The sequence below is a fragment of the Nomia melanderi genome, chromosome 1 (genome assembly GCF_051020985.1).
Source record: "Nomia melanderi isolate GNS246 chromosome 1, iyNomMela1, whole genome shotgun sequence".
Taxonomy (NCBI): domain Eukaryota; kingdom Metazoa; phylum Arthropoda; class Insecta; order Hymenoptera; family Halictidae; genus Nomia; species Nomia melanderi.
In genome coordinates, this window is record NC_134999.1 from 37,723,398 (window position 1) to 37,736,483 (window position 13,086).

The window sequence follows — 13,086 nt, forward strand, 5'->3', positions numbered from 1 at the left end:
GAAATTTCGTTTCTGTGTTCGGTGTTGAGTAACGGCTGGGAGTGATTGCTTTCGGTTTGTTTCCTTAAGGAATTGCGTGATTTAAAGGGTCCGATAAGCGGAGAATTGTACTGTAATTAATGTAACTATTAGGGTTTTTTGAATTTTATTTAGAATACTTGATAGAGGTTTCAGTTTATGCGACGATCGATCGGTAGGAATAAAATGTTTGATCACTTTTCGAAGACGCCTGATCGAATGGATTTAAGTAAACCCCGATACCGATCGTTTATAATCGAATCCCAAGGGATCCGTTCGTTACGATGCCTTAGAGGCGAATAAGACGGCGAGATATTGTAATTCTGCAGACGAAATCCTGATAAGATAAGGGCTTCGTTCGGTCGCCAGACGTTTGCTGCGCAAACATGGCTTTTGGTGTTTAAAGAGACCGTGGTATATACCAGCGGAGGTTAATTCGCTGAAATCCGATGAATTTCGGAACAACGTTAACGTCTTTCAAGATGATTCGGTTTGAAATTCGATCGACTGCTTAATACATTTTCGTACCGTTAATCCATTCGAGCGTAATCTTTTCAATAAACTCCATTACACAGCTGGCGTACGATTCGTCTGAAACGGGTCAACGTCTGCACCGTTCGCCCAGAAATGGTAACACAAAATGGCTGTCAGCATCGAAGTATTCCGCGAGCAATAAGGACAGCCCCGTAAGTCGCGCGGCAGCCGGAAACTTTTCTAAATCCGGTAATGCATCTGCGATTCCGTGTAATATTTGGAGTCAGTCTCCGGTCGGCGGAAACTTTCAGCGAACTCCTGTGCGGAACTTCGGGATCTCATATCCTCGCCGACCGACCGAGTGCCGGCTTGTTTCGAGTATCACGCGAGTCCTGCGGACGCAGACGCGGAGGAATTTGGGACGTCGCTTTGCGTCACGGCTGCGGAAAGAGCTCGCGGTGACGTGGACCCTATATTCGGAGGCTTAGAATGTTTTCAGGATGTCCCGCGGCGAAAACGAAGAAATAAAGTCAACCTTTTATCGTTCCATTAACACTTCTTCCCAGCGATTTGTTTTCGCGAGCATATTCGCGTTTCGGCGGCCGCTCCCGTTATTTACAGTAACGAGTGATTCACTATTTTTAAAGGAAACCCGCGCGTGTTTGTCGCGTCTCTTTTTATTAGATCGTCGACGCGTTAATCTCCGATAAGAATGAAACTTTGTACTCGCGACGGCAGGGAATATTTTCCCCGGTGTCTTTATAACGTTTTCATAATGTTTGAAGAATGATTCGGTAGTTTCTCAAGAAAATGAGTAGGAATTACGCGGACCGAAGTGGATCGTTGAAAAATTCATCTCCGATGAAACTGGAACTCGGTATATTCTCTCCGGAGTGCCGGCACTGTTTTAACAATATTTGAAGTGAAGTTTGCAGATGCGAAGATCTTTACCTCGATTTAAATAAAAACTCGCCGGGCAGAATTTATGCGGCGTACTAATATTTGCTAGCCTCCTCCAGCACCCGGCGCCATTTCGGTGTAGCGGCGGGCCGGGAAGACATTTTACATTTAAATCATGTTACGCGCTGACCCACTTACAACTTAAGTATCATTTTTTATCCCTGAGTGTTTTGTAAACTCACCGCAGCGCGTATGCAAACTGCTAATAAAGAAGTACACGAATCGAAGGTTCGGAACGAGCGTGGTAATAAAAAATTCATTCAATTTCGAACCGAAAATCTCCAACATCCGACCCAATCAATCTCACAATTTCACTAATTTCTCATTTCCAACGTCTCGCTCCCTTCCTTCGCGAGCGAACGCCCAACCGAAAGGAGGGAAATTTCCTCGCGCACGAGTTTCCCGGGATCCGATTCATAGCGGCGAAATTTCGAACGCTCATGAGCCATTGTTACCAAACACGTACCATCCCGGCCAGCTCGAAAATTCATGAATATTTCATGGGCCTGTGAACTGGTACAACTAGGATGAGTACTTCGCCGTGCTTAGCGCCGCGCGGGACCTGACGTAAGTACACCCTGTTAAACACTCCCTCGGAAAACAAGTGGACCCCAGGAGCGGCGGGCTTTCAGCGAAAAGGCTGGCTGGGAGCGACCTTAACGGCGGCACACGATTCCCAGAAGGACTATTTCGGCTCGTTTGTAAATCTCCGCGGAGAACCTTGGCCCTAACGTCCGTCGAATTCTTCATCCGCCATGTCTGGCCCGTGGGTCGCCCGAGGGAGGCAAGGCCGACGGGGGAAAAGACAAAACCAGAGGGGCGAGGCCTCGGACAGAACGGATCCGCCTTCGTTTCGCGGTAATTTGCGCTCGGGCTCATTTGCATGCCAATTAATTGGCCGCGATTACGCAGGATTTATGGCGGCGTCGTCGTTGCTCCTGTCACTATGCGGGCCACGCTCTCGCCGTTGTCCCTCTCCGCCGGCCCGTATGAATTAAAAATTATGGCGATGAAAGGACCACGGACGCCACTTTCGGACTCCGAGGGACCCGCTTCCAGCTGATACAGTTTAACTAGATGATCTTCTCCGGGATATACGGCCCGACAAAATGAAAACTGGAAGGCGGTGCATGCAAATTCGCGAATATATTTTGGGGACCCTTGACTCTGCTGTTTGGAGTCGGTATTAAGTTGGATAAAGGATTCTTCAATTGACTTTGAAGTATATGCTTCTTGACTTGCTTCCGATACGGGATATAATTAAAGAATACTGTTCAGACGCGTCGAGCACTCTTCGTTAAGTATTCGAAGCTGTTTCTACAAGTCCCTAGCCCCTATCTCGAACTAGCTCCCACTGGAGAAAATGAATATTTACCGAGCCTTTAACAGATTACACCGCGTGAACTCGCAGCGTCAAACGACGCGATACTCACATCTCTGATGACTTTATTAAGGCGAGCAATAATTCCCCAGCAGAGATCGATCGAGGAACGCGAACTACCGAGCCGCAATCGTCGGTATTTACCGCTGATAAAGCGGCCCGCGCGTTTCTTTGTCAGGCAATTTTAATTATCGAAGAGAGATAGCGACGAACGCGGAGAAGCAAGTGGTACGCGCACCGAGCCGTAGAGATATCGGTTCGACTGGTACGTGTGTTCGTCGGAAATTTCGATAGTCGGTATCGAGGCCAGACGGCTTCCACGACTTTTCCATGCACGCTGGGACCAGACTGATTGGACATCTACGAATGGCGGATCGCTGGCGACCAGCCAACAGGGAGAAAAGCGTTCCGTTCGATGGACTCTTTTCGCACGCAACGCTGAGGAACCGAAAGGCGGGGTTCCCATTTCGTATCGTCTATATATCCTCTTTCCCCTGGCGGTCCCGCAGAATATATCGATAGTAGGGCTTCCGGGTGCGGCCGGATATCTGGCCGAGTTTTATCTACTACCTTTTAACGGGCACGCTATCGGCTGTTTGCTCTGCCCCGAGTCAAATCGAACCCCTTCGAGACTTTTTATATTTGCAATATATCGCGTGTACTGTTGCGCGTCGAACGCGCAGCTTCGATTACTTCCCCTCGGTTTGTCGTTGTTTCCCCTACTCCCTCTGTGCCTGGTGCTTTACTTTCTAGGCGACAGAGCTGGGGAACGACTACCGTTGCGCTGCCGATGGTACCGTTCTTCCAGCTTTTTTCCAGAGATTGTACTTTATCTTTACTTTCATGTCGACGTATCGATAATGTGTTATTTTGTTTATTGCAATAATCATGGGTAAACTGGTGAAGTGAGGAGTGAAGTAGTTAACGATTAGAGATACTTCAATATATAAAGGATTTGGGTATTCATACTGTATCTTCAGTTTCACGTCGACGTATCGATAACGTATTATTTTGTTTACTGCAATAATAACGGGTAAACTGGTGGAGTAAGGAGTGAAGTAGTTAAGGTTTAGAGAAACTTCAATATAGAAAGGATTTGGGTATTCACGTTTCACCAGGAACGCGAGTATCGCCGGAAACTTCTTTCCAAAGCGGTAACGCGAAGAAGTTCGCAAGTTCAAGAAGCCAGTAACGCCGAACGAAATACGCGGCGAGTTTCGACGCGCGAACAGTAGCATACCTGCGAGCGGTTCTTATCTAATCGACCGTTATCACCTCCCCTTTCGTTCTCCGTTCAAACAGAACGTCGTCCAGAAATTGCGAAGTTTTTTCCGCGTGGAAAAGTGGAAGTAACGCGAGTCCCACGGAAGCTTCTTACAGTAACGGTGAAAATAAACTGAACGGTATTCCGCTCGCGAAAATCAACCGATCCGTGTATATAAGTTCGTCGATTGTTTACACGTTCGTTACGGTTTCTTCGCTGAATCGACGCTGATAAGATACATTCGAGGCTCTCGAGGCGATCAGCGTTACGCAAGCCTCGGGAAATTGGAGTACCGATTCTCACGGTCAGCCATGCGGTCTGGGGACTGTGAAAAGCGGGAAAGCATAGAATGCAAACGAAATTCGCCGCCGTGGAGAAAGTCCGCGTTAATAGGGCGGCGTACGCACGCCATGTACGAGTATCAAGTGTTATCCAAGAATATCCGCAGACTAGAAACCTCGAACAGTCATGCAAGCCGCGGATACATAAGACATCGTCGCGAACGTCGAGAATTCCACGTCTCGGAGCTATATATAAGGGCCCGTACACACTAATGCAATAAAACGGCGACGCGGGGCGTTTCGGTGAACGTTTCTGTGTTGGCGACGTCGCTAATAGACTCCGGAGGTCCCTCCGAGCAGAAATCGAAGCGCGCGCAACACGGTAAACTTCGGACTATACACCGTTCACCGATGTTCCACGGTGAAATGGGATTCGCCGGTAATAAGGATTTTATGAAAATTAAAAGTATCATCGACGGTCAGAAAAGTATGCGAGCGCACGAGGAAAAGGAACTGTAGAAAGGATAACTCGAACCGTGATCATAAACGGCCTACCACTAAAGAGATCACTAGAACAGAGCCCGATCATCAGATAACTCCTAGCTCCGCAGGTATTCATTTCTATCGTAGTTTAACTGCCATGACTGAACAAGAATTAGTCCGCTCTAAGAGTATATAGGAGTCGACCTGCCGGCTAATTGCTGGTTCTGGAACCTCCTACAGCTATAGATCCCTAGTTGATGAGCAGTTCAGAGCCTACGATAGCCATCTGATTCAAGATCGAGAGTTTATCCGGGGATACCTGGAGCCTGTTTCGAATAATCCGAGGGAACAATAGCCTAGAATCTTTCCTTAACCTTGATCAGGTTGGGAACACGAGAATAATTCTTTTATCTCGCATTAACTCTATATACCAACTTCCATCCAAACAGAGTTAAAAGGTTGCAACTAGAAGCTTAACACGTTGCCGCGGCGGTTACGGATAATTACTTCCTTATCGCTCGAGAACGATCATTTAACATGATCGATGTCCAATAAATTACTCTCGCAAGTACCTGGCTAATAGTATAACAGAAAAACTCCGATACCAAAGAATTAACAACCGTTTGCGTCGACTTTCCCGCGACGGTCCAGCCGTTAAAGAGCCCGCGCGACTCGTCTCCGCCTCGTCACGTCGCGCCTCGTCCCGTCGCGCCGCTGTGTACAGGCCCTAAGCCCGCGTCGCGGCGAATTTAGAACGCAACAAGAAGAAACCGCGCGCGGGCGACACGGCTAAGAAACAGAGGTGGAAGAAGAGGCGAAAAAAAGGAAAAGAAGCGGGAAGAGAAGAGAAGAAGGAAAAGGCCCGAGGAAGGAGGAAAAGAAACGTGGACGGAACGCGGCGCAAGTACCTCATTGGTGGAACCGTGACCGTTCATCTTGCCGTCACCTCTGGTATCCCATTACCGGTCTGCGGCGAAACGCTCCAAGGATCGTTCACCTTCTCGCATCGGTTCTCGAAAATGGCGCATCTCCGCTAGCCGGTGACCGGCGGGTGTCCGATCTCGCCGGAGAGACCTGTCCTTCACCCCGAGACGCGTCGGCCGGCCCGAAATCCGCTCGTGACCCCCCCCAAAACGAAACCCGGGGAACCGGCGGTCACTCTCGATTTTCGTTTAGGCTTGGTCAACGCCGGTCAAGGTCACGCCGCGATCCGCACCGATACTAATTTCGGCGGAGTGTCCTCGGGTTCGACGACCCTGGCCATGCTCGCTTCGGACACCGAGCGCCGGACACACGCTCAACACGATTTCTGATATTTTATCCCCCGACGATCGATCGAGCACTTTCGACACTTGATACCCTCGCTCGGAATAGAACTGTTCCGCGGACACTTATCTCCGTTTCAACGTTTCTTCTCTTTGACACTGGGACAGACACTCCACTTCACTGACGAGGCTCGAGAGTTTAGGTTAGCGACGGTTATTAGAAGACACTGTTAGGGTCCGATTGGAATTTTCTGATCGACTGTGGTGTCTCTTCGACGATGGCCTTTTTTCGAGATGCACTGGATTGTTTTTAATTGATCGTTTTGGAATACACTACGGGCGATTAGTTCGGTGAACGGATGGATACGAGCGGTCGTATGGATCGAGTACCGGCGGCGAATCGATCATTCCCACGTCCTTCGCGTTGGAGCGCTGTTCGCGGACTGGAGAGCTCCGCATCGCGCGTGCACGGAGCCCATCGCTATCGCCGCAGGTAGACACCCCACCAAATACGCATACCGGCAGAAAATTTGTGGTCGAATCTTTAACAACCCGCTGTTACACACCGACGACGACGTTAAGAATTATATACGAGCACTTCCTGATTTATCGGCGACGCCTCCGCCACCGCCGCGGATGTTCGTTCCGTAATGTATAGACAGCAGGGCCTTATTTGTCGCGATGCACATTCATTACCGGCCCGATATAATTCACACCTCGCCAGGCGAGGCTGGGGACTAGGGGATGATGTGCGGTGGACGGTCGTTAAATTTTTTAGTACGCTACCGGCGTGTACTGCGCAACCTTGTGGCGAGCATGTGTCGGGATATTTCACGGTAAGTGGTAAAAGTGAAAATTTAGTGTGCACGAATTTTAAAATGATTCCCGAGACTTAATTCTTCTATGAATTAGACAGAAAAGAGACTGTTGACTAGACATGTGTATTATATGTCTATCGTCTGGAATATAAAAATTTGTTTAATCGTAATGATCACTATTTCCAAAGTAACCATTGCTCGATCGGTAAAATTTCTAATCCTAGAGCCAACTGAATATCTACATAAAGAAGATATAAGGTTCTGTTATATTTCATTGTAACGAAAAATGATTAACAATCCCTCGCGTCTTTATCATCGTGAGGATAGCAAAAACTGTTGGTCCATCTACCGGGAAAAGCGAACGGAAGTAATGCATAAAGATCAGATGCAGAAATATAGGTGGTCCGCGTTAGGGGTCAGACAGGTTAGCACCGAAGACGAGGAACGGGTCCAGAAAGAAGGTGGATCCGAAGATTGGTGGCGCGCCATTGTTTCCGCGGGCCCGCTGGTGTCGGCCGGAACGTTGGCTTCTGATACATCATCTTTATCTCCGTTCCCCTCTTTATTTTCGTTCGCGACGTTGCGCTGCGAGCTGATGCGCCATCAGCAGCTAGGATATGATCCACCTTGATACCCTTGTTCGTGATGAATGCGGGATTGTTGCCGGTGTTGATTTAAGGAACAGAGATGAATAGGAGAAACGAAGAAACAGAGGAGGAATGAGGGCGGGAGGGCGAACGGGGGGAAGGGGAGGGGACGGCGAGACGATTGTTGATTAAGAGGAATACGAAACGAGCGGGAATAAAAGGAATTCGAAATTTCTGCACGCGATCGCGCGGACGCCTGGAGGAGGCTCGGTGTAAGCGGATTAAGGTTACATAAAAACGAATTGAACACTCGAGACGTTTACGAGAGCCGGGTACAGGATGTTTCAAAGCACAATGTCCTCTCGTTACGTCTCTTTGACTTGTCCCCTGACGCGAAAAGATTACTCCGATCCCTAACGATTTATATAATGCACGCGCATTTTTTTCGGTCGCATTATTCGATCCCGTATAAAATAAATGGATCCCGTACGGACGGGCTTAAGTCCTTCCACGAAGTCGATTTTCTGGAAAATAAAAACTCGCGTAAAAAGGATTCATTTCACTTTTATATTACCGTTTTTTCAACCCCTCCGCACACCCGCCGGAGAGAATCGCCGGTGATCACGGCGGGGCCGGCAGATTTTTGTGCATTTATGGGTGTCATAAAAATCTGAGAAAATCGGCGAAGTATAAAGTTCCGTAGAACTTAATACAGTTTTATTTCAACTGCCAACTCTTAATATCCTGAAATATTATTCGTGCGTTTTTACCGCTTCTTTTTGTTCGACGCGCGCCGCGTTCTCGGGACTTTCGTCAATTTTTCGACCATGCGATCCGGTCTCCCGACCGGCACGTAAAATATAACGTTCCGCCGGAATTAATCCGAAATTACGTGAATTAATTTCTGAAATTGCACGGCTCACGTAAGCGGCCGCGGTTTAACGACGCGGCGAATTTTGAAATTCGTGCGTTTCAGGAGTCGCGGAAGGAGAATCGATTGGATCGCGTGCGAGGGGCTGTAACGGGATTCGGAGCGGGGTCGGGGCTATTGATCGGGGGGATCGGCGGGGGCAGAGGTGCTCGGATCTCGAGGATCGAGGCGGTGCGGGACGGGGCACGGCGGCTAATCGTGAACCAACGCGAAAGAAGTTTCGCGGTGTCGTGACATTGACTCCGGCCCGGTCTAATAGCTGGTAACATCCGCGATCGAGTGCACCGTGCCGCGAAAGTAGGCGCGATTTACGGGGACACGGCCGCCGCGCATCTTTCCGCCGTTAATTTATCGCCGTTACGTAAGGAATTACGCTCCCGCGTCGCGGCGAGGTAAGAGCGAGCGCTGAAACGCGGGGACGGTTCATTACCTTCTTAATATATGCCCTCTAAGGGACTCTGTCCTAATCCATTGTTATTTAATGGCTCGTTACAGCCCTGGATCCTGGCTGTCCGCTCGCCTTTTCGTCTGTTGTCCGGCGTGGAAATACGACCGAGTTGTAAATTAACGAAGCTAAGAAGACGAGCGTTGTGAAATGAATGGAGGATGAGCGGTAATGAAACAAATGGGAGTAACTTTAGTACTCCTGCGGTTTCAGCGGCTACGGGGTGGCTCATGTTTGGGGGTCGCCCGAGGCCACGCCTACTTTACAAAATTCCACCTTCACATAACCGCTACTGTCCCTAAAAACACTCTGTATCCCTTATCGATAGACAACTCTTTCCGATGAGAAATAATTTTCCGTGACCACCACAAGCCACGCCCATTCCCAAAACAGTCATCCTTTTCCCACGCGCGAGGAACCCAAAGCATCTCGCAAGATTAGCGCAGGTTTCCCAAAAAACAGAGTACAGCGATCGGAGCAGCTCCGTCCAGTCGGCGATTCGCTCCATCTCCGGTCGCCTAACAGCGTCTAGGTCTAACCCCTTAACACCGGTCGCGTAGGCACGTCGAAGGGCGTGGATTAATACCGACACGGCGCACCTGGGCGATCCTCACCGGTAAAGAAAGAAGTATGATAAAGAAGCGTGCCCCGGCGTACGCGGGGAGGACGAGGAACGGAGCCGCGAGGGATCGGTTGGGACCAGCGTTACCCATCGTCTGGTTTCCCCGGTTCTTGCCGGGCTGTTTACAATCTTGGAAGGCCGAGGCGGTGGTAGCACACCGCGCTACCACCACGTATGGTAGCCGCGGGTTTCGTACTTGGCGAGGACGGGATGGTGACCAGCGGTTTACAACGCGGGACGGTCGATGCACCATCGCCAGCTACGTAGGCAGGCGAGCGAGCGAGCGAGCGAGCGAGGCAGCCAGCGAGCGAGCCGGCTGGCATAAGCCCCGGCTGCGGATCCCGGTTCAAAGAGGCCACTAAAAGGGCTTGCTCGTTCAGCTTAGAGTTCCCGACTCCTCCCTCTTGCACGAGCCAGGCTACCAGTTAACCGCAAAGATGACCGTGCCCCGGCGAACAAGGACGCTTTCACAGGAGTTTACGTACCGGGCGCACGCTGTCGCGATTTAGCGAGCGAATCGAGCGGCCTGATCGAACGACGGACACACGTAGGCCTGGCCTATGCCATTCCGTCGGCCTCCCTTTGATGTTTCGAAGGCTAATGGTGCTCGGGGAATTTGAACGGCGACGCGCTAAGAAGTAGGCGAAAGTTGTAGAGCTAACGAGAGGATGGCCGGGAAGTTCGGCGAGGAAGTGGCGAAAAGAAACGCGCTCGCCGCGACCTTCGGGCTCAAGGAAACATCTGGTTCTCCATATTGGACGAATGATGTCGTTCCAGCGGGCAGGGGTTCTCAGGCCGGGCCGGGATTGGATTCCTGGAGAACGGGCGTTACGGCTACGGCGATGATATCAATACCTTCTCACACATACCACGGGTTTATCTGGCGAGATACGCGCCGTGATGCATTGCTCCTCTGTGTATACAGTAGCGTTATAATGTTACAGGGGACGGAAGATAACAGTACTTTCTGGACAATTTCTATCGTTACGCGGACACATGCCGGCTGGGGATAATGAATGGGTCGCGGTGTTGGGCCTGCGAGTGTGCTGGATGATGGAAATGAACTTTGGAAAAAGTTAGCTTGATGGATAATGCTGGATTATACGTTGCAGCCTCGGTGTCCTTCGTTTCTCTAGTAGATATCTTTCTCTATTGTTTCAATATCGTTCGTTAGACCTGTTGTCTACTGCTCGTCTGATAAATTAGAAACATAGTTCCAATCGAATGCTACACAATCTCTTCTAATTCTATCAATGAACCACTTTGCGTATCGAGGCCTGTAACTCGGCCAATCAGTCTATGTTGAATCTACAACTGTTTCCAACAGCCTCGCCGACGAAGAAGCAAACACGACAGCGATTTCGACACTGGTTTACAGAATGACCTAACAGTTCACGCAATTAGCTGTCTGAATGTACACACGATGCTCGACCAGTCACGGAACTCGGCTGAACGTGTGGTCCAACGGGCACAGCCGAGTTCAAGGCGACTTAGGTACGAAACAAATATTCCGCTGCTACCGTGCGTGTGACGAATTACATCACACGCGAAGGCTGATGTTCCACGGTACCGCGAAGAGGAGAGTTCGAGATGACGGAGGCAGCGGCGGACAGCTCCTGGAAGGACCGGCGAAGCTGCCTCGAATTTCAAAACGTCTGGAACAGACGTGACCCACGAAAGATTCTTACGTTCGAGATTCGCCCGCTCGCCTCTGCGACTCGCCGAAAGAGTAATAACGTTCGTGCCGATACCTGTAAACTTAATAAGCCCGAATTGCTAACGCGACTGCACCTGGGATCGGCTGACTGTAGGACAGACGATTCCGTTGTGCTCTACGTGTGCGATGTCGTCAGAAAGTTAGATAAGAAGAAACAAAAGAAGCTGTCGAGGGTCGTAGTGCTAGGACACTTTCAATAATTTAATAATTCTTCCCAGTCGACATCTTTTTCTTTAGCTTCAAGTTTCCTAGATACAGAATTGATTTAATCAAAGCATCAATGTATCGAAGTTGCCAGCCAACGCGCACACCGGATCAACGTATCCCCTCGTTAATATCAGGAAACGGTTTAGCGAATCACCAATTAGGCCCAGAATTGTTCTCCTTTTTGCCGATGGAAATAATCGTGACAGAACAAAACGGGCTCAATAATCAGCCACGGAACTGGATATTCAAGTAGCCGTCCCACCTGATCCAAGCCGCAATCTATCGGGTGAATCTAGCTAATTAAACTTTATGCCTTCCGGCATTTTTCGCTTCGGTCCCGATCGAAATGTCATTCGCCGGGGCGCACTGCTAATTGCCCGGCCGCCGATGACAAGTTCACAGCGAAAGTCAACGCCGGGACTATCAGCGTCGTCCTCCGGGACGTTCTTAAATGTCAATCGCCGGAGGATTCTTTCGCTTTCACCGGCCGTCGGTCCTGTTCGCGAGGGAAAAGATTCGCGACGGTAGATTCTTCCCGTTGGTAATGGACGCTCTCTCCTTTTCGTCGAAAATGGACGTGTCAAAGGGATCGGGGCCCGTTTTGTTCGCGGTGCCACGGAACCGTCGTAACGGACGACGTTCCGGCACTCACAGAAGGAAGTCGTCGCTCCTTTCCTTCTCTTTCCATCGCCGCTCGCCACCGTCTCGGGCACGTTCGAGACGTCCACCGTTCATCCTTCCGCCCAGCTTCTCCGCGTCGATTCCGTGTAAGGCTGCGATTACACTGGACGCGTGTTCGCGTGAACTACCGTTCTGCGTCAAAGCAATCGAGCATGTGCAAATTATACGATCCGCATTTGTTCCGTATTTAAACCGTTAAACACTGGAAAAGAAGAAAATCATGTGTCTGTTATTCGAAACTGAAAAACCGTTCGTCGGAGCAGTTCGTCCGAATTCGCAATGCAACTGCAGCCTATATCCCCTTACACACGTTGAAACACGAAGCAGGTTGCATCAATTGCTAGCTTCCACGATGCACAGTGCAATACACAGAGGCTAGACAACATAATGGAAACATTGTTTATAAGTCCCGTATTGTGCAGCCGAGCGTAGCATCCGAGTTTCAGCGTGAACGTCGAAATTCACCGTGCAATTTTGTGAAAACTCGGGATGTCCCCATTGTCTTGTCCAACCCCTGCGCGTGGATCAGCGGCGAAGCTGCCGTCGCACGACAAACTGAGAAGAATCGGTAGCGCCGAAGCAAATTGACGGTGATGCAGGTTTCGCGGAGCCTAGGAGTCAATGCACCGCAACATGTTTGAACGTGTGCAGGGGGCTTAAGAGCGTATGCGCGCCGGTGTGACACACGAGTGCCTGGAGATACGAAGAAGGTAAGGTAAGTAAGCGAGGCTCGTGCCCTGTCCGGTGACTGAACCCACACCGCATTTCACACAACGAACCACCGTTGGAGAGCAGAGATCTATCATGGACGCACGCTCACACGGGCCGGAGACGTCGCCATATCGGCGAACAGTTCGAGGAACCGGGGAATCTCATCGGCCACGCCACCCGGTGGCGTGCTCGAATTAAGATGCATCTGCTAACTGGGATCTGCGAGTTTAGCTACCGATGA

General features: G+C 50.1%; 1 protein-coding gene across 10 annotated transcripts in view; it reads right to left on the bottom strand.

Annotated features, from left to right (window-relative positions):
• by (focal adhesion protein tensin) overlaps window positions 1–13,086 on the bottom strand; it is a 194,647-nt gene that overhangs the window by 115,496 nt on the left and 66,065 nt on the right. For 2 of the 10 annotated variants that reach the window (XM_076373866.1, XM_031971948.2), the window contains exon 1: window positions 5,770–6,564. The exons of 7 other annotated variants lie outside the window; for them this stretch is intronic. In XM_076373866.1, the coding sequence (XP_076229981.1) occupies window positions 5,770–5,796 (27 nt within the window). In that variant the 5' untranslated portion in view covers window positions 5,797–6,564. Of the gene's footprint in view, window positions 1–5,769; window positions 6,565–12,105; window positions 12,218–13,086 lie in introns of those variants that run through there. One more of the 10 variants, XM_031971947.2, reaches the window with a different exon arrangement.